The sequence below is a fragment of the Calidris pugnax genome, unplaced genomic scaffold (assembly GCF_001431845.1).
Source record: "Calidris pugnax isolate Ruff unplaced genomic scaffold, ASM143184v1 scaffold29, whole genome shotgun sequence".
NCBI classification, from domain to species: Eukaryota; Metazoa; Chordata; class Aves; order Charadriiformes; family Scolopacidae; genus Calidris; species Calidris pugnax.
The window spans coordinates 1,570,565-1,591,225 of record NW_015090768.1 but is presented as its reverse complement, the minus strand read 5'-3'; the positions used below and the strand labels follow the sequence as shown (position 1 = coordinate 1,591,225).

General features: G+C 41.6%; 1 protein-coding gene across 4 annotated transcripts; it reads right to left on the bottom strand.

The window, feature by feature from the left end:
* Positions 1–1,758: 1,758 nt before the first annotated feature.
* On the bottom strand, positions 1,759–14,626 carry DEPDC1 (DEP domain containing 1). Of its 4 annotated transcripts, none has more exons than XM_014937286.1 (12): positions 14,497–14,626; positions 13,028–13,293; positions 12,075–12,225; positions 10,750–10,868; positions 10,202–10,332; positions 9,855–9,902; positions 7,994–8,134; positions 6,628–7,506; positions 5,867–6,039; positions 5,043–5,219; positions 3,936–4,121; positions 1,759–2,432 (listed from the first exon to the last, which is right to left on the bottom strand). In XM_014937286.1, the coding sequence occupies exons 1-12, from the start codon at positions 14,542–14,544 to the stop codon at positions 2,292–2,294; spliced, it is 2,460 nt and encodes an 819-aa protein (XP_014792772.1). In that variant the 5' UTR covers positions 14,545–14,626; the 3' UTR covers positions 1,759–2,291. The 4 variants fall into 4 exon arrangements, with proteins under 4 accessions (XP_014792772.1, XP_014792778.1, XP_014792785.1 ...); XM_014937292.1 differs by having other exon boundaries at positions 6,628–7,479; XM_014937299.1 differs by having other exon boundaries at positions 14,475–14,581.
* Between the last annotated feature and the right edge of the window lie 6,035 nt (positions 14,627–20,661).

The following is a 20,661-nucleotide window of genomic DNA, read 5'->3' as shown; positions in this document are numbered from 1 at the left end:
TGCCCAGAGAAGCTGTGGCTGCCCCATCCCTGGAAGGGTTCAAGGCCAGGTTGGAGGGGGCTTGGAGCAACCTGATTTTTAAAAAAATAAAAGCTTCCAGTAAAAAAAATCACTCAAGAAAAAGTGACAGCTCAAAGAAAGGTTTAAATTAAAACTAAGTATGTACCTCTCATTCATCTGAAATGCTTTACTTGCCCTATAACTAGTCAATCAGTCCACTTATTGACATTTTTGCTAATTTTTGTCAAAACCTTAGAAGGGAACATTAAATAACATGGATCAAGGACTCTGAATAATGAGAGCAGTCCTTTGAAAGCTAAATCCCAAGAAATGCAAGCTTCTCGCCTACTAAGTTGCTTAACTGGAACACACAAATAAATAAATAAAGCATTTACACAACACTGAACAGGTTGAGAATAGTCAGAAGCAAGTTTAGATACTGGGTTTTTCAAAAAAAGCCATCAACTACAGAGGATGAACATCTGTCACCTACCGTGGAAGCCTAAAGTTACCCACAGGACGTCAAAGAATTACAAGGATTGGCTAAAACTGGACTCATCTTGGTTCCTCATTTACAAAGTTTTCCTCCCCAGAAGGACAAGGGCAATAAGACACATTGCAAAATAGTTATTGTGCCAGATATACCCCAGTTTCCAGTTCTCAACCCAGACCCATTCCTAGCTCTCTACGAGATGCCAAAAAACGCCAATCCAGGCAAAGAGATGAGATTTGCTTTACTTTTAATTGTGATGGCTGGTTTTATAACAATTAGTGTAAGAGTCTGCACGCGCAGCTACAATGACAATTCAGTTTCTCGTCCCAGGAATGGACGTGACACAACACTCACCTCACTTACCTCAGAGAGGTAAGAAAGACTTGGACACAGGAAGAGACAACTAAAGAGCTCACATGAAAGAAAAGCCAAATGTACCTTCTTCTGCAGTCCAGTGCTTGCAGCCCATCCCTTCCGTTTTCCTGCAAACACAGCCAAAATAAGCAGAGTTTTAGACCTATCTAGAAGGGATATTACTACTGAAGTGTAACACAGACACAAATTCCTCACAACAAACCCCAATTCCGATGCTGCTCCAGTTGCAGAATGGTTTCAGCATATGGCATGTTGATGTGATGATACGAGCTTAAATAAACCTTTCACTGATGAGCAAGGTGAAAGTCTTGCAATTTACTCTGTTAAGAGGAAAGGGATTTTTTTTTTTGTTTACATTAATTCTTATTTAAAATTCCCTTGACTGCCTAGGTGTTGCCCCTGCACACTCTCAGCGTATCTTTGGGAACACAAACAAAAGGATTTTGGGCTTCCCTTTTTCACAGATGGGAGAGAAAAGTCCCCATTTCTCTCCAAGCCCAGAAATAAACACTGACACCATTCACCACTTCTCACTTTATACTTTTTTGCCCGAAGGATTCCTGTCTAAATATTAACATTTCCGAAAACACTTACTTTGAATTGTTCTCTCACAGAAACACGCGTGCAGATTTTTATACTCCTGTGGGGAAGCCTTGGTCCCACCAGAATTAATAGCAAACCCCTAACTCTGGAAACAAAATAGGAAAGTTTAGTGTATTCTGATTCTATTTGTTTTCATACGCTCACGTATCATCCATCTCTTTCATTATTTTGAGAAGCATAGCAATAGATCCAAAATAAGTTTTCCATTAAAGTGTCAGAAATATACCTATGACTTTTAATAAATACATAAAAGCTCATGTAACTTTTACAGATGAGATGAACACATATTTTACAGAGTCAGATAATCATTTATTTATGGTGAATTCTGGCTCCCTTGGAGACAGAATCACCTCTTAAATTAGTCCCATTGTTTTGTTTAAAGACAAATATTTTGAGGAAGGCACTTATACACAACATACGGACATTTAAACAATGCAAACTCTTAATAAATGGCACAAATTCCTGAATTAGAGACATTAGAGAAGTTACAACAATATGCATATCATTAGTTTCCCATATGAAAATTATATATAGATTTTTGGTTATAATAGCTTCATGCTTATTTTCACATTTATTTTCCAAATACAATACATTGGAATAACTTGTAAACAGATAAATATTTATTTCTCTCTTAGCAGTCATTTAAAAGTTACCTGCACACACACACACAAACACCAACTTATTTTGGCACCTTTCAACATAGTGTCCTTGTAAACATTTCTTCCTTCTGCACACATAGGCACCACCAAACTTCTGAAGCAAGTGCCCTTTGGTAAATCCATTACCCATCCAATAAATAAGTGGCTGAAGTGGGGTTAAGTTAATATCTCAGGCTACGAAATCTGGGTTTTCTTAGGCTGAGCATGGGTTGTTTGATGGTAGGTTTGTTCTCAAATAGCACTGCTTCGTTTTCTGTAGTTGGGAATCTGTTCTGGTAGATCAGAGGGTATTCCTTCTGAAACTATAAAATACAAAAAGCAAGAATTAAAAGAAAATATCAGACTCCACACAAAACCTCCAGCTGTGCAGGGCTTGAGCATCAATCACTTCGTAAGGATGTGTATCAGCAGGAGGAGCGAGACCATCAGCCTGTAAAGCAACTCTGAGCTTTGACCAAAGCTGGAGCCCTTTGTTCACAACTGATAAACAACCAGTCAAATAGAAATTTTATCAGGTGCCTCATCTGCTGCTGAAATGAGAAAAGCTTCTGAGCTCATTCCCAAGGATTTTTTGACATTTTGCCTGTTTCCTATGTAAGGCCTCAGGAAGGAAGAATGGTACCTACATCTATGCATCAGCCACAGCTTTCCCCTGATGGAGTCAAATTATGGAAAATAACACCATTTGTAACTTCGGGCAATAACTCAAGTTGGGACTAACCCTCTGGAAATTGCCATGTATTTGACTCTTCCCAACTCAAAGCAACAAAACTGAATAATCACTCCAAAAAGCTGTGATTTATCACACCACTAGCTATCCCAGCACAAATGGTGAGACTCTAATGACATATAATAAGACTAATGATATAGCTCTGTGAATTTTAAAAATAAACCTTTGCTAACCTGGGCCCTTACAGCACAAGCTGCTTCTGGACTTCTGTGGGAACTCATCAAAACTTTTATGTATGTACTTCAAGTTTTAATACTAGAGATTTTAGTTTATTTCCTTCCTCCCTGCTTCACCTGCTGCTCTGTATCATTTCTTACTGCTTGCTTACTCCAAGCTTTAATCAACAGTAATTAACTACTCTTCTTTACATGCAAGAAGTGTTAATGAATTTGAACAAAAGTCCAGCCTTCATTTTTATGGGACCAGAAAGTTTTTATCACTCACATGAAATTCAGAGCTGCAGGAGCTGGGTGAGGGGCACCAAAGAGAAAGAAATGTGCTTGCTCTGAAAAGCTGCTTTCTCAAATTTGAGTCACAAGACTTGCTTAGGGGATTCCAGGACAAGTACAACACTATTCAATTGGTCAGAAACACTTGCCAGAGGTTTTCCAAAAAAGAAAAAAAAACAAACAACACAACAACCCTCAGGTTTTAAATCCTGCCAGAATGGCTGTATTTTAGATTTAGCATTAGGCAATGTGTTAGTAGGCCACCGAAGTGCCAGATAATCTTGAGCAATATACATGTTACAAAACACAACGCAAAGTCCACAGGAAAGATTGTTTCAGGATTGTGGACAGAGAGAGCTTGGCCTCGTAAAGCAAAAAAAAAAATAAAAAAAAAAATAAAAAAAAATCACTACTTTTATTGCCTATCGATTTTAAGCCAATAGGCAACTTTAGTCTTTATAAGATAGTCTTTAAAATCCCAATCACAGCATGCAATCACATCAAAGAAGTTGCTTCTCCAAAACAGGTATCTCTGTGCACCCTGCTCCAGAGTCCAGTGACTGAGATCCTTCCCTCACAACGATGTTTTCCGTTGATGTGGATGCAATATCCACTGAGTTCCTCACCTGTTTTAACTTCTTCTTTTTGTCTTTCACAGACAAGTTCTTATCTTTGATGATGTTCTCCAAGAGCTCTGCCACCGCAGCTTGAGAGGTAGAAACTTTTTGTTCTTCAAACTCCTGAGGGGTTATTTGTTTGCAGTATGAGTATGTTGGCAATATGGCACAAATTTCATCCTTTGGGTATTTGCACTGTAAGAAAAGTTGAAGAAGTGGTCTGTGTATTCTCACAGAATCACACGGGGTTAGGAGGGACCTCTGGAGATCATCTCCTCCAACCCCCTGCCAGAGCAGGTCCACCCAGAGAAAGTTGCACAGGAATGTGTCCAGGCAGGTTTGAATGTCTCCAGAGAAGGAGACTCCACCACCTCTCTGGGCAGCCTCTTCAGGGCTCTGCCACCCTCACAGGAAAGAAGTTCCTCCTCATGTTGAGGTGGAACTTCTTATGTTCCAGTTTGTGCCCGTTTCCTCTTGTCCTGTCACTGGGCACCACTGAAAAAAGACCAGCCCCATCCTCCTGACACCCTCCCTTTAAGTATTTATAGGTGGTGATCAGTTCCCCCCCTCAGTCTTCTCTTCTCCAGACTAAATAGACTCAAGTCCCTCAGCCTTTCCTCATAAGAGAGATGCTTCAGGTCCCTCATCATCTTTGTAACCCTCTGCTGTACCCAATCCAGCAGTTCCCTGTCCTTCTGGAACTGGGGAGCCCAGAACTGGACCCAGTACTGCAAATGTGACCTCACCAGAGCAGAGGTGGAGGATGACCTCCCTTGACCAGGACCCCATCTTCCTGATGCCCCCCAGGATGCCATTGGCCTCCTTAGCTACAAGGGCACATTCCTGGCTCATGGACAACCCGTTGTCCACCAGGAATCTCAAATTATTATATACTATTTCAGTGAGAAGATACTTAGCAAACGTCCAAACAAACCAATGTACAGTGACATCACAAGTTGCAAAACTTTATCAAGTAGCAAATACCTAGGCCTACACCAACAGTGTAATTATTAAACTTTGCATTCAAAATATAGGCTTATTCTTCCCATTCACCTTCAGAAGTAAGAAATACCCTGCAATCAGCAACTGAAATTAAGCTTCTGTCATGCCACCAACCTGAGCCATCTTCATGTATTCTATGTGATCTCGCACCGCGACCTGCAGGTAAGTTGGCACCTTAAATATTTCCTGTTGGTGGTCCATCAGAAAGGAAACTAATCGCGTAGAAAGCAGCTCATCAAGATCTACTTCTTCTGCGCAGCACAGCACGCACCGAGAGAAGGTCTGTATCATCTACAAGTGTTTAACAGCTCGTTAGTAGGCGCAGGGGAGGGATTTGCTGCTTTGCCATGAATTCTCCATCACCAAGTCTCACTGCCATCTCTCTTGCCTGCACCACTGGTCAAGCGAGGAGGAAAAATGACTATAATTTTTTGCTCATCTGAAAGAAAGGAACTTCTTACAACATTAGATTTGTACCTTTTTGAACAGCAATACATATTTTAGAAAGGTAATAAGAAAGTCTTCCCCTGTGGAAAAGTGTCCACCTTCAATTACCCACCTTAAGTGAGATGATAAAGAAAACCCTGCAGAGCCCACCTAAGCAAGACCTAATGCACACCAAGAGCCAGTTTTAAATACTTCTAAAAAAAATTTTTCCAACTTTCATATTTCCAGCTTTTAGTAGGCTTAATTTAAATTATCATGTGCAGGTTTTGTTGCTTTATTTAATGCTATTTGACAAAAATTTTAAATTCAGAGCTTGAAGCTAGTCTTTAAGCTCAACAGGCAGAGAATTCCTTTCTTTGGAACTCTTTTGTCATAACTTCACCTACACAAATGTTTAGCCCAAGAAAGGTTTTCTACAGACACTTTTCCAACACCTTTTAAGTTAAATGGCGGTTGGGTGAGACATCAGACTGAGAACACAAGTCTCTCACCAAGGAACGCGTGCCCATGGCATCGTGCAGCCGTGGCATATCGACGTTTTCGCTGATGCGAGAGATCATCCGCATGAGGAGCTGCATCTTCCTACGATTCGGTGGTGGAAGCAACAAACAACAGATCTGTAGTGCTTCGACAGCAATTCTCTCTAAATGAGGCTGAAGCAGATCTACAAGTTAATGGTAAAGACAGCTGTCATTAAGATTTGAACCAACTTTTGGGATGCTTTTATCTCAGTACAAGAAATTTCTTTCATTTTTTGAATTATGATAATCCATGTTTCACAGAAATCAGCTGTAACATAGTAGATAATGTTATGTAGCCACTTTTTGCATGGTCATCTTCAACTTGCTTCATTATGATAAACTGCTGGTACAATTAGGACCTTAATACAAATAAGAAATGACACTAATGTTATTCCCAGAAGTATTTCTCCTCCAACAGGCAGGTCTGGGCCCGTTCTCTGCCTCACCCTTAGCCAGTGTTTAGGGCAGAATTACTTATCACTTACCTGAAAGGTGAATTTCTGACGTGTCAAGTTTAAGGCTCCAAAGACACTACACACTATTATTTGTTAGCAGAGGTACAAAGGGCTACCTTTAAACAGCGTAATTTAGCAAACAGAATTATTATTTTTTTTTTTAATTCATGTTATATGCATATCAAAACCCATAGCAATAGTGCCAAAGGTTAAGGAAGCAGAGATTAGTTAGTCAACACAATAAGGCAATACAACATGCTTTAGAAGCCACCTTACTTTGCGTGCCACTCAACACACAAGAAGAGCGAGGGAAAGAGCATTCTGAGAGTTCTACGGTACTTTTGCTGAGTCTCTTACTGATGGTGAGATCAGAACCCTCAGTCTTGATGTCCACCGAAGAAACCACACCAGAGGTGTTTGGTTTTCCTGACCCACAAAGTCGAGGCTGTGGCTTTACTGTGATTTCAGCAACTGGTACATTGATACTAGAACAACTTTTCGAGTTCCTCTTGCCAAGTAAACTCAGCGACCTGCGTATTTGCTTCAACCTGCAATTTTCATTAAACAGCTCTTTATCCTGAAGAGTTGAGGCAGAAGCTCTCTTGATACCATGGGCTTGGGTTTGACGTGCTTTATCAAAACCAAGCTCCAATACAGAATCAGCTTTATGTTCGTACGGTACTGATTGTTTTCCATTTCTTGTGCCCAGGATGGTGTTCACATCACTTTGCCTGAGGCAACTGGATTCTCCTTTATTATATACATTTGAAGTAGTGTCTCCAACTGTTTCCAGAGAGTAACATCTCATCCTAAATGTTTGAGGTGGGTCTTGTTCATTCCTGAAACCTGAAAGATTTTGACAGCTTCCTCCTATCTGATTATCAGCGCTACCTCGTTCACGCGTCAAATTGCGTTGCTGCAATTTCTTTACAAATTGTTTTTGAAAAGTTAACTCTTCTGAAGAAGACTTCCTGGAAGCGTCATATTCTGTCTGGTTTTTGTCAGGCTCTTTGCGAAGTAGGCTTAGAAGAAGACACTCAGTTGACTTGAAAGAGTTCAAGTGAAGAATTTTTGAAGGTTGTGGGTCACATTTCTCATCTTGGACAGAATGTTTTCCACTGCATATATCTGGAATTGTGATGTAGCCACATATAACTATCAGAAAATGAAATAGAAGTTAAGATGCAAGTGGTATGAAAATGAACACGTCCAGAAAAGAAAGCTGCTAACTAGACAGAGAAGACAACAAATATAAGAGACTAATTTATAGTTGACTCTGTTAGTAAAAACTAAGAAAAATTTAGCTCAGTCCAAAAGCGATCTAACAAGGTAACAGCACCCAACATGCAAGAATAAAGAAAGGTAACATACAGCAGCAGTGAGGGACAGACAGGAACGGGCGCATCTTTTTAAGTTATGGTTACTGCATATTTAGAATGTTAGCTCAGACAGCAATTTATATCAGATATTATAAGACAGAAGTGCATTTCAATTAATCTTGTCATGCAGAATCACAGCATTGATGATCTCCCTCAGATTCAAGTTACCATACAAACTAGGGGGTGAAGCTCTGATTTGAATTTGTTTCCCAGCTGACAAAAAGCTTACACCTTGCTCTGGTTATTTCTAAAATCATACATACCTAAAATATTAACAAAAAGTTCATAGTATTCAAAAGTAAGTAATGGTTCAGGGAGACTGAGAAAGTAATCGGCAACTGTTCTGAAAACATCCCGTTCAAACCCACTGTAAGTTGGTTGGCTCATGTCATTATTTCTAGGCCCTAAAAAGAGATGAAGAAAGAAAATTCACAAAAGTATTAACTCTCACAATTCCATTATTTAAAAAAAAAAAAAAAAAAAAAAAAAAAAAAAAAAAAAAAAAAGATTAAATACAGATGAAACAAGCTACCTTGCAACACCAATTCTAATGAATTAGGAGATGGCAGTTTTAATTACACATAGAATCAGGGAAAATTGAACTTTTGATATGATCAAACTTTATAATCATAACCACATTACCCCACACTACCCTAAAAACATAGTAGAGCAGTATTCCCCCTGCCAGTGCGAGTATTTTTAGTTTTCACTGTGTAAAGTAACTAACGCCTTAATCATTTGGTTACAGCACAGCTACCAGATGCAGAGATAAAATCTCCACTTGAGCTAATTCTCTCAAATTAGAAATTGAGAATTCAAAACACCAGAAAACTTGATTAGTTGTAATCTCATGAATACAAAGACCTATTAGTTCTAAATACAGGGCTGATGTGGGAACTATGGTATTGAAATGACCAGAGACCAGTGCTCAGCTGTATTTTCTACTTTGATTTAAATCCACTCACCCAGCTCTTTCCCATCCTGCTTTTCCTAATAGTGCTTTTCATGGAAGAGGCTCTATGTTTTGGGAAACGCAGTTAAAATTAAAAAAAAAAAAGGGTTGTTTTCACAAGAGTATGTGCTGCAAACTGAATTTCTGAAGCCAGAACCCTGCATGGACCCCTACCAGAGCTCCAGTGAGCAGAGATACATGCAGATGTATAGACACACATTATAGGTAATACAGCTTTGAGGGGAGCTAGTGAAGGAGACTGCCAGGAAAAGGGGCAAGAGCACATCAGCTCAGATTTCACTTGAGAGGCACTTATCTAACTCCAGCATGCCCCGTGAGGCATTAAAAGAGGCAGGTTTAAAAAAAAGAAAAAAAGGAAAAAAAAAATCAGAAGAGTCAGTCTAATTATGAGCCTAATTGTCGTCTGCTTCTCCAGAATCTTTTCAAAGCCTGCTTCATGAAGATGCCGCGTTTACCTAACTGCAACCTGCACATATTTGTAACAGAAAAAAAAAATCAGAAGAGTCAGTCTAATTATGAGCCTAATTGTCGTCTGCTTCTCCAGAATCTTTTCAAAGCCTGCTTCATGAAGATGCCGCGTTTACCTAATTGCAACCTGCACATATTTGTAACACAATTTCAAACACATCTGACAAAGGAAGCCTCAAAGAGAGTTAGCTTCTGTGAAGTTTCAAAAATATCAGTGTCAAACACATCTGACAAAGGAAGCCTCAAAGACAGCTTCTGTGAAGTTTCATAAATATCAGTGACACTGTAAAGGAGAAAGACTATTAGCACCACAGGGGTCTGCTACAGCACCCCCTGAAGAACAAAAACACTCCTTTTTTGGAGAGAACCCCGATCAGACCGAGACATTAGAAACCCAACTCCACTAATTTAACCTGTTCAGGTTCCAAAATTTCATATGCAGAATCAGACGATGCAGCCTAAAAGCAGGATAACCAGCTGGACTGCTACAGGACTGGTATCTTGATTACCCAAAGATAGCAATAATTTGCTATGTATTGCTTTTGCCACTTCTCAATATATTAAAGCACTGAGACTATTTCAATTTCTAAAATGAAACATCACAATTGATCTTAACGTGCAAGTATATTTCACTTTCAACTCAAGATAGGTTTCTGAAACTTAAAAGCTCTTCAGTGACTTACAGTAGGCCAGGCATTTCATAGCTGACAACACCCAGTGAGGGAGGTCTTCTAAAATAAACAAACAAGTACATTATTTATACATAAGCCCAAAGACTTAATAACTAATACAAATAATGGCACACACATAATAAATACAAAAGAGCAAATTTAAAACTAATTTAAAATATTGCTACATGTGTGTAATTTAAAATTAAATGCAATACACCTTCAAAACCTTCTAGACAAATATACTGAACTGTACTTTAGTTTGGGAAAAAGACAGACCATGAAACATATCACTTCGATTATTATTTGTTTGTTGCAATTGCACCATATAGAAGCTTTAAGCAAAATCAGAAAAATCTTACCTGATTTGTCCTGTAAAATAACAACACCATGTTTGCTCGTGTTAGTCATGTTGTATATGACGTACTCAGGAACTATCTGCCTTGGCTGCAAAACTTCTTCCAAAGATGGGAGGCCTAAGATGGTCTGCAAACTGTTGGGAGAAAGAAAGCAGATGTTGCCTAAAAGGTTTGCTAATAATGAATAAAAACAAGTTATTTCTATTCGAGCAGCAGTTACTTGATAAGCTATATAAATTCTCACTTCCAGAAGGACAGGTTGAAGATGCTTTTACCTGGGACAAACTCCAAAAACCAGTAAGAAAAAGAATCTGTGGTACTTAAAATATACTTCAACACCAGCAGCAATAAACTTCAATACATTTCTTAATGCAACAATCCTATATTAATAAATACATTAGAAAGCATATGTAAACAATAGTAAAAAAAATGTTCAACTTAAAATATAATTTTAACAATTTAAAAAAAATTTGCAAGCCAAAAGCCTGATCAGGCCACTCCATATCCAAAACTCATATACAAGAAGTTACTTTTTACAATCTATTACTTACTGTATTAGAATGATATTCCTCCAAGTTTCTTGCACGTATTCCTGGCTTATTTCATTCCTATGCAGTGTGTCTTCCTTGCTTTCCTCCATTATACTTGGGTTTGGTTTTTCTAAATTTTCCTGAAAATGAGAGGTTTATACCTTAAGATGATCAAGTCACAGGATAATTCAAAATTAAGTAAAAAAATGTCCTCAAACGTACAGGGCATTCTGCAGAACATTAAATTCCAAAACATGATCCAGGGAGAAACCTTAACAGCCTCAGCACTGAAATGTAACCATACCCAACTAAAAAGCAAAAAAGGACACTATGAAAAACCACCTAATCAAGTCAGAAAGCAGCAAGTCAAAAGATAGAAACATATAAAATCTAAGTGTATTAGTAAGTGAAATATTCTCCTTTAGGTTCACATCTAAACGCAGAAAGTATGTGTGTGCACACACAAATCTGAAAAGAATAAAGGGCCAAACACTCACATTCAATCTTTTTCAAAAGTAAGCAAAGCAGTTAAATAATTATTTGTCCTAAACAAAAAACATATTACGTTTCAACAAGGACATATTGTCTAGATAATTTCTAAAATTCCACTTTGTCCCTCCCAATACTTTAAAATACTGTAGCAGGGATATTTCTGGACTGAAGGAGACAAAACCAAACAAGAGAATCCAAAGGAAAACAAAAACCCTCCCATAGTGATGACACGAGATGCTCAATTACTTACACATATATACACAACTAAAAATCTATGTAATTTCAGATCATATTGATGCAAAATTAGACCGTTACTGCAATGGGGGGTGGAGGGTGGTGTGTGTGTGACAAATGACCTTTCTTTCTGAACAAGTAACGTGGCTGCATTAATTACTGCTCCCATTTCTCTTCCCAAACTATTGACAGTAAGTTCAGAAAAAACAGCTTCATATAGATTTTAGAGCACCCTTAATTTCTTTGGTCGAACGCATAATGCCTTTTACTTGCTACCAGCATTTCAAAAATGACGTTACAGTTAAAAGTATGATTTTGCACATGTGTACTTTGTTTGACTATTTACAGGTTATTTAATAGTATCTCTTTTTGTACTGCAAAAAAAAAAACACAGCGCAAGTCACCAAGACACTTCACTATGAAATATAGCTGTATCTCTCTATATATAAATGTTCTATTTCACTGTCTAGAAGAATCTACCAATGTATGTATTTCTTAAGCTAGAAGGGAAGATGACACAACAGAGGAGTGTCACTAAAAGATGATTCCTTCTAGTTTTATTATTTTAAGAATAAAGAACACACAGGAACTGTAATTATGTAAGAAGCATAAGTTATTACCAGAGATTGTAGTAACTCATGTCTTTTAGAAGTCGTCCTGGATAAATGCGGCAGCTTAAAAAGTCTTTCTTTGTCTCTAGAGAAGTTTTCCAAGTTCTCTTTTGGTGGACATGAGCTTGGTAGAGGTTTAACTGGGGACGTTGAAGGAAATCTGTAATGAATAGGAGAGATGTCAGATACATTTAGAATAGAGTAAAAATAAAGTTGCTTAATCAAAACCATACCCTATCAGTATGATGTGGACATGAGCTTGGTAGAGGTTTAACTGGAGATGTTGAAGGAAATCTGTAATGCATAGGAGAGATGTTAGGTACATTTAGAATAGAGTAAAAATAAAGAAGTTGCTTAATCAAAACCATCCCCTATCAGTATGACCCATAAGAGTCTGAAAAGATTCAGGAACATATTAAGAAAAATGCTGATGTTTTCTTTTTAGAACATTGTTTAACCTTAACATACTATGAAGTAGCTTTGGGCTACTCTCTTGATTCCAAAGTCAAGTTGAAAATACTCAGGTCATTATACAGCACCGACAGCAGAATTTGAGAACTGAGGGCCATTAATACCTTTGACTTTAGAACATAGAGTAGGCTCAGTTTCCCACTTCAGACTTTCTGTAAAACGTACAAGAGAAGTAAACACAGGGCTGGTAGCACAGCATGCAGCTACTACACTGAATTCTCCCTGGCTCCCCTCCAAAGCCCTTGAGCATAGCACACATGCCAGTGAAAAACTTGGCTAGACAAAAGCCCGGGACCAGCCCTTGGATACAGGGTGTGTGGTCTGTACTGCAAGTCAGAGTGAAACAGGGAGTGGAGTAAATCTGTACCAATAACTGATTTTTGGCCGAACCGATCAACCCAAGTAAGATATTTTTGAGAATCCAAGCATTAAGATTTTTAAATAAAGCTCTCAACCCAAAGAGCTCTGTTAACTGGTTTTCATTTCAGTACCTGTATAGCGCGCCATTATCTTCTAAATTTTCAGATCCCCATCTCCCTTTTATATCTTCAATTACGTGATTCTTGAGAAACTTTCGTAATAACTGAACAGTCTGCTGCCTGGTAACTTCAGGACCAAAGTTACTGTTACTCCTCAATACTTCATGGAGCCAGTCTACAGCTTCTGAGGCAGTAAAACATCTTCCATGCTTTTTGAAATGCTGCCTGTGTTTCCTTAACGGCATGCCCGCTCGAAAATATTTTGTAACTTCATTCCACTGCATGAGAAAAAAACAGCACAGAATGTAAGATCAAAGCCTGAAGCTGATCGCTGTAATTACCAATTAAAACTGCAAGATATCAATAAGCGCATAAATGAGATCACATTAATACTAACAGATATTGATAGTTATACTAAATAATGTAGAAGTGTTAACATAGGAACAGTAAATTTGAACTTCAGATTAAAAATATGTAAATATTTCATTTAGGTTTTTATATCATTCTTCTACAAATGAAAACAAGTTCAGTTTCACGCTTAAACATCACGAGTTTTATTGAACCTGCCTGCACATGCCCAGCATTTACAACTCAGTTCCCTGAGGTGCTGTCAAACCACAACCTTCAAATTTGCAGCAGCTCTCAGAGCTGAGAGGAATCCAGCTGTCAAATGGCATAAACACCAGTTTTAAATTTTGAAGCTTTTTCTTCCTTTCCCATTTACTCACACAAAATAAGGTGACATGCTATAATTAGCAGGCTCTCTGACCAAGGACTGTCACCTGATTTTCATGGCACTGCCACCACCACGGCCCCTTCCCGGGGAGGGCCTCATAGAATGGTTGGAGCTGGAACGGACCTTAAAGATCATCTCCCTCCAACCCCCCTGCCCTGGGCAGGGACACCTCCCACCAGCCCAGGTTGCTCCAAGCCCCCTCCAACCTGCCCTTGAACCCCTCCAGGGATGGGGCAGCCACAGCTTCTCTGGCCAACCTGGGCCAGGCTCTCACCACCCTCACACCAAACAAGTTCTTCCTGATATCTAATCTAAATCTTCCCTCTTCCAATTTAAAACCATCACCTCTTGTCTTGTGTTCCAATTTAAAACCATCACCTCTTGTCTTGCCACTGCACTTCCTGACAGAGTCCCTCCCTAGCTCTCCTGTAGCTCCCTTCAGATATCGGGAGGCTGCTATAGGGTGCCTTAAATGGCATGACAGGGGCCGCGGGGGGCAGACACCCCCACCTCCCGTCCCACAGCACCCGGTTTTCCACAGCGAGCCCAAGGGCCACGGCAGAAATTTACCTCAGCAGAAGGGTTACGATTAATTTGTGCTTAGCCCGTGAGGGAGAGGCCCCGGCGGAGGGAGAGGCCCACTTCCTTCCCGCCCCACAACCCCGCACCGAGCCCGCCCGCAGACCCTAACCGGGAGCCAGGCCGCCCCGGCCGGCTCCGCACCCCCGCTCCACACCGTCCTCACCAGCCTGGTGGCGCGGTAGGGCGCCGGGGCCACCGGCCGCCCCTCCATGATCTCCGGGCGCAGCCCCACCGGGGCGGCCACCGCCCTCCCCGCCCAACGGCCGCACCGCCGTTTGAATTCGCTGCGCGAGCCGCCCGCGGCCGCCGATTGGGCGAGGCGGGCGGGCACGTGCCGCCTGAAGTGACGCAGGCGCCAGGGAGGGCGGCTCCCTCCTGAGAGGAGGGGAAGGGCCGGGGGAGCGGGCGGTGGCTGCCGGGAGGCTGGGGGGCTCCTGGGTAGCTGCAGGGATATGGCGGCATCCCTCAGACCCTGACAGACGGGCGTGTTGATGAGGATCACAGCATGGTGTGGGTGGGAAGGGAGCTTAAAGGTCGTCTCATTCCACCCCCTGCCCTGGGCAGGGACACCTCCCACCAGCCCAGGTTGCTCCAAGCCCCCTCCAACCTGCCCTTGAACCCCTCCAGGGATGGGGCAGCCACAGCTTCTCTGGCCAACCTGGGCCAGGCTCTCACCACCCTCCCACCAAACAAGTTCTTCCCCACATCTCAGCTCCATCTCCCCTCTTGCAGGGTCCAACCCTTCCCCCTCCTCCTAGGGCTCCCCTCCCTCATCCAGAGTCCCTCCCCAGCTTTCCTGGAGCCCCCCTTCTTTAGGGACTGGAAGGTCTCCCCGGAGCCTTCTCTTCTCCAGGCTGAACTCCCCAACTCTCTCAGCCCCCCCTCCCAGCAGAGGGGCTCCAGCCCTCCCAGCATCTCCAGGGCCTCCTCTGGTCCCGCTCCAACAGCTCCATGTCCTTCTGATGGTGGTGACCCCAGAGTTTTGGGGGTGTCTCCCCAGAGCAGAGGGGCAGAATCCCCCCCGGCCCTGCTGGCCATGGTGCTGGGGATGCAGCCCAGGGTGGGGGGGGTTCTGGGCTGCCAGCCCATGTTGCTGGCTCCTGGGGAGCTTCTTATCCACCAACACCCCAAGGCCTTCTCCTCAGGGCTGCTCTCAGTCCATTCTCCACCCAGCCAGGATTTGTGCTTATGTTTGCCCCAACCCAGCTGCAGGTACAACAGTCACAGGTCAGCCCAGAGCAGCCATTTAAAAGCTTGCATCTTCTCAGAATCTCACCTTGGTTACTTGTTGCGATGAGGAGGGAAAAAAAAAGCCAACTTGGGTTACGTGTCTTAATTTGGTTTTCAGAGCGCTTTCACAGGCAGCACTTCAAGAGGCAGGTGTGGCTTACGCCTTCCTTTGGTCCTGTGAGACTGGCACAGAGCTTACACACAACTCTGAACAGCTACAGTGACTGTTTTCAGAAGAAAAACACTGTTTTTAAAGCTACCCTGTTGCATCCTGTGGCTTTCCTACAGATACAGGTATAATAAAGGCAACCCTCCACCCCCAAAAAACACCCAAACCAACCAACCAAAAAAATGCCCAAGAAATATTTCAATAGCACAGCTTTTACAGTTTCAGGTTTTTTTTAAAAAAGCATTCTTTTCTCAGGGCCTGCAGACCAAGTATACATGTAACCTGGGAGCTATAAATACCCCAAAAGCCTTTTATCTTCTCCTGATACAGCCATCCATTGCTCAGAAATTTTAACTTTCATCACTTAGACTTCTTTTACAGCCACTAAAGACACACAAGCACCTCAGATGCTTTTATAAGAGGAGGTAAAAACCATCACCACTGGGAGAAAACGCCCCAGCTTAACGAGCAGGTTTAAGCAATAAAACCCAAAGCTGCAACTCAGGGAAAAAGAACAGCAATAGAAAAGCCAAAGCACCAGAAACGTGCAGCAGACCCAGGGCTAGAGCTGCACTGAGGAAACCCATTTCTCCACTGCACACACTGCAAAGGGAGGGGTGGGTATTCTCCTCTTATATGCTTAAGAAATCAGCTGCAGGAGCCAGTCAAAGCTGTCTCCTAATAACTTCCCCCTCGATCCCTGGGCTGTGGCACCTGCTGGTAAGCCGGCAGTTATTGACTTAACGAGTCAGAATAGCAAACAATTCGAAATTCAGTGGAGCTGTGCGATTTCACTTACACCTTGCAGCTGATTACAAGAAGAAATGTGGATTCTGTCGCCAGATTCAAAACCTTTAAAGATGCTCTTCATCATTTATATATCTCAGCAACTCGCCTCCTGTTTTCCTTTCCAAAAAAATTGCTTGATGAGTGGTTGCCAAGACAGAAAGCATTAGATTTTTACTGACCCCTGGCTCTAAGCCTGTTCAAGAATGGAAATCAATTTATTGATTATCTCAGGGAAATCTCCACGACTAAAACCTGCGGAAAGTGATGACTACAACTGTTCCGCTCTGGATTGTTTCCCGTATTCCCTCTCTTGGGTCGTTTAAAATAATATAATGCTTCGTGTATTTACGTTCAACCCCCTGCCTATGGATGATCTAATACGCTTTGTAAAACTTCATATCTTAGATGCAGTAAAGAGATTTTAGGGAGATGTCTGGTGAATATAGTAAAAATGATAATCTGAATAGTCTGGGAATCATTACAGTCCATCTTCTTCATTCTAGTGTAAGCAGAGTTACGCTGTTGTAGCCTCGAGTGTTTTAATTAGTTTCCTAGGAGACAAAAAGTGGAGTTCTTTCTGCTTTTACAATTCGATTTCAAGTCTATTCTTGCTTGCAGGTTTCCCTACTTAAGGAAAAATGACTTCAGAGAGGCAGGTGTGCTGTATTTTTATCGCTACACCGTGGTGAATAGATGCAATCAACTGGAGATACAAGCGGTCTTTTAAAATGATTGGAGGGAACCTTCAGGTCACTAAAAATATTCTTAGAGCTGGTTTTATGGATTTACAATGAGATTTCCTCATTTTTTCGGTGGTTTTCTTCCCTGTACTCTCATTAGAGCATACCAAACAGGTGCTGTGTGCCTGTACGAACACCAAGCCAGCTGAGCTGGAGGGGGGCATCGGTGTAACTCTTCACATACAAAGTTCTGCAAAACCTCATTTTTTCGGTGGTTTTCTTCCCTGTACTCTCATTAGAGCATACCAAACAGGTGCTGTGTGCCTGTACGAACACCAAGCCAGCTGAGCTGGAGGGGGGCATTGGTGTAACTCTTCACATGTAAAGTTCTGCAAATCATGTGAAGGAAAATAACAGGAAAAGTAAAGCATTATTTTCTGTTTCCCCTTTGATTGTTTGATGTTGGTGTCTTCTAATAGTAATGGTAGAAGGTAAAATAAATAGAGATTAATAGAGTTAATTTAAAATGCCAAGGATCTGTCTGTCCCTCTGGATGTTTTTTTCGCTGTGTGTGTTACTTAAAGGAAGAAGTGTGTGCTGTATGCGCCGTGGGTCTTTGTTTTACTAGTTCTAGATAGGAATAAAGCCATCTAATAGTAATGGTAGAAGGTAAAATAAATAGAGATTAATAGAGTTAATTTAAAATGCCAAGGATCTGTCTGTCCCTCTGGATGTTTTTTTCGCTGTGTGTGTTACTGAAAGGAAGAGGTGTGTGCTGTATGCGCCGTGGGTCTTTGTTTTACCAGTTTTAGATAGGAATAAAGCCAATTGGAAGTACTTAAGATTGGTCTCCTGACGTTTGGTGCAGCTGAATTAACATTCTTGCCCTCAAGTCCAAATAGAAAGGGGATTTTTAAAAGTAAAGGGGTGGATTATGGAGGCTTCCAGTGGTAATATAAGTATTTGGTGTTGTGTGAGCTGACACAGGCAGGGCGCAGGGACAACCACAAAACCAGGGGTGAAATGCAAAGAGTGAATTTAATCCCGATAGCTCGGGAAGCGGGGATGTTGGAAGCAGCACCTGGGCAGAGGCACCCAAGAGGGAACGTGGGGTGAGAGAGCCTGGACCTGATGCTCTCGCCTGCTTATCAGGGATTCCAGCAGGCCTTCGTTTTCCACTGTGCTTTCATCTTCTCTGACAGCAGGGCAGGAATCCCAGGCATGTTTGATAAGGTGCCCCAGAGTCCATCACGGCCGGTGTTATCTCAGCGCAGATGTTCTACCTGCCAAGCGCACAAGACTAAACAGGGATTAGTGTGATATATGTGTTTTCTGATGCCCCAGCTGCAAATCACCTGAACATATTTACAGTCCTCCTGGCCGATCTACCTTCACTTTCCCACAGTGAAGGGAAAGGAATTCCATTAAGGAATACAAATACACACACATTTACAGACGGTTTGTGGGGATGCTGCCGTAAATGGGGTGTTCTTCCCCTTGGAAGTGTTGTGGTGTCCAGAGACCTTGGTGGCACTTGACACGTTAACCCAGCACGGACTGTGCTCTTGGAGCTTCCAGAGAAAGAAAATTCAGTTGCCTGTGTCCAAACCAACAGAGATTCCAGGCCCACATCCCAGAGCAGACACAGCCGGTGACCAGCAGGACTATTTCTTTGGCCCCTGTATTTATGACTTTCTCTTTACCACTGCTAAGCCATTGGTTTTGGTCCCTGGTAAAGAAAAGCACAGATGATTGTACAGCAGCCATGGTAGTGCTGCTGGTGGGACAATCAGGAGCTGGGGTGGTGGATTCAAGTCTCTGAATTTGCTGGTTTAAGCACAGTGGGAAGGAAAAGCAAGAATGGGGCCCGGCACAATGTTTGTGAAGCTGTGAAGATGCTTTGTTAATGCCCTGGCGCTGCTGGTGGGACAATCAGGAGCTGGGGTGGTGGATTCAAGTCTCTGAATTTGCTGGTTTAAGCACAGTGGGAAGGAAAAGCAAGAATGGGGCCCGGCACAATGTTTGTGAAGCTGTGAAGATGCTTTGTTAATGCCCTGCTGCTGTTCTTTCATGCACCTCTCTTTAAATTCTGATTTTAGGGGGGATAGCTTCTGCACTTCCAGCAGGCGAAACAAATTGCCTGCTATTTAGTGGAATGAAACAAGAAGCATAAAAATGCGTAACAGTTGAAAGATATGGGTCCTTAACGCGACGTTCTCATTGTGTCATGGAGATAACAAGATAAGAACTCAGCCGTTTACATTTCTGGATGCAACATTTAAGCAATTTTTTTCTTCCCCCAAGAACATTATGTATTATTCTTTGAGGATATTAAACAGTGAGGCCTGGATTTAGGTTTTTTGTTTTGGTTTTTTTTTTTAATGTGTAGTACAGACTTTGTAAGAGCAACATTTTGTAGACAAAGAGTCTAATCCAGGCAGGATGTGCCTGGGGGAAAAAATCCACATCGAAGACAAACTGCAGCAATTACCATCATTTCATTACAGTACATATTTTATTTTTTTTTTCTTAGAAAAGCAATTCTGTGGAATTTACCAGCTTTCAGATAACAGCATTTCAGCTGATGTGCTTCTTTCTGGAGATGGAATGACTGCGCTTTCATAGCGACAGTGCAGCCGCTGCACAGAAGGATTGGTGTGGGAAGAGGAAGAGAGGAGAATGCCTGTGGGGGTTACCATGAAAACGTGCGTGTGAGAATTTGAGAGAAAAGAAGAATCTGGATTTGGAACTCTGTCTTTTTTGACTCCTGCTGAACTCGACCCCATGTGGAGTCAGGAGCTTGTACAAAAAGCCACTAGAAGGGAGGTTTTATGCAGGAGTGCAGAAAATCCAACCCAAAAATTTGGGATAAATCCTGCTGCTGTTCAGCCTTGAATGCTCTGCCCCTCAGTAGCTCAGGATCCCCAGGTACTTTCCTCTCTCTCCCAGAGTGAGAAATACCCTGCACCTTTTCTCTCTGAACTTTCATGTCATCCGATGCATTTACCCACCCCCACCACCTCCTCCCTTCTTCTCAAGTAGACAAGAGCCCCATGAGCTGCTCAGGACTCTGCTTTTCATCCCCAAAACGTGCTGAGGTCATAAAGAAAAACCTTGAAGTCTTTAATAATCTCAGTTTTTACGGTTCTACACTCCCTTAACCTTGTAAGAGTTTAATTTGTGTTTATATTATGGCTTCAAGAATGTAAATATCTCTTAAAACTCAGAATGTAAACAGCTCTTAACTTTGAGCTGAACAAAAATGTTAGGGCATGTTTGGAACACTTGTTAATGTAGAAATAACAATCAATTAACAGCCGTCTATTTGTTATTATTAATTGTTATAAAAGAAAAAATCTATCAAGTGGATGAGAGGATTGTGTGTTCCAGAGTCTAAGCAGGATTTGTAAGATGAGCATTATACTACTATAGGGAGATGTGCACAAAGAGCCTTTTTTTT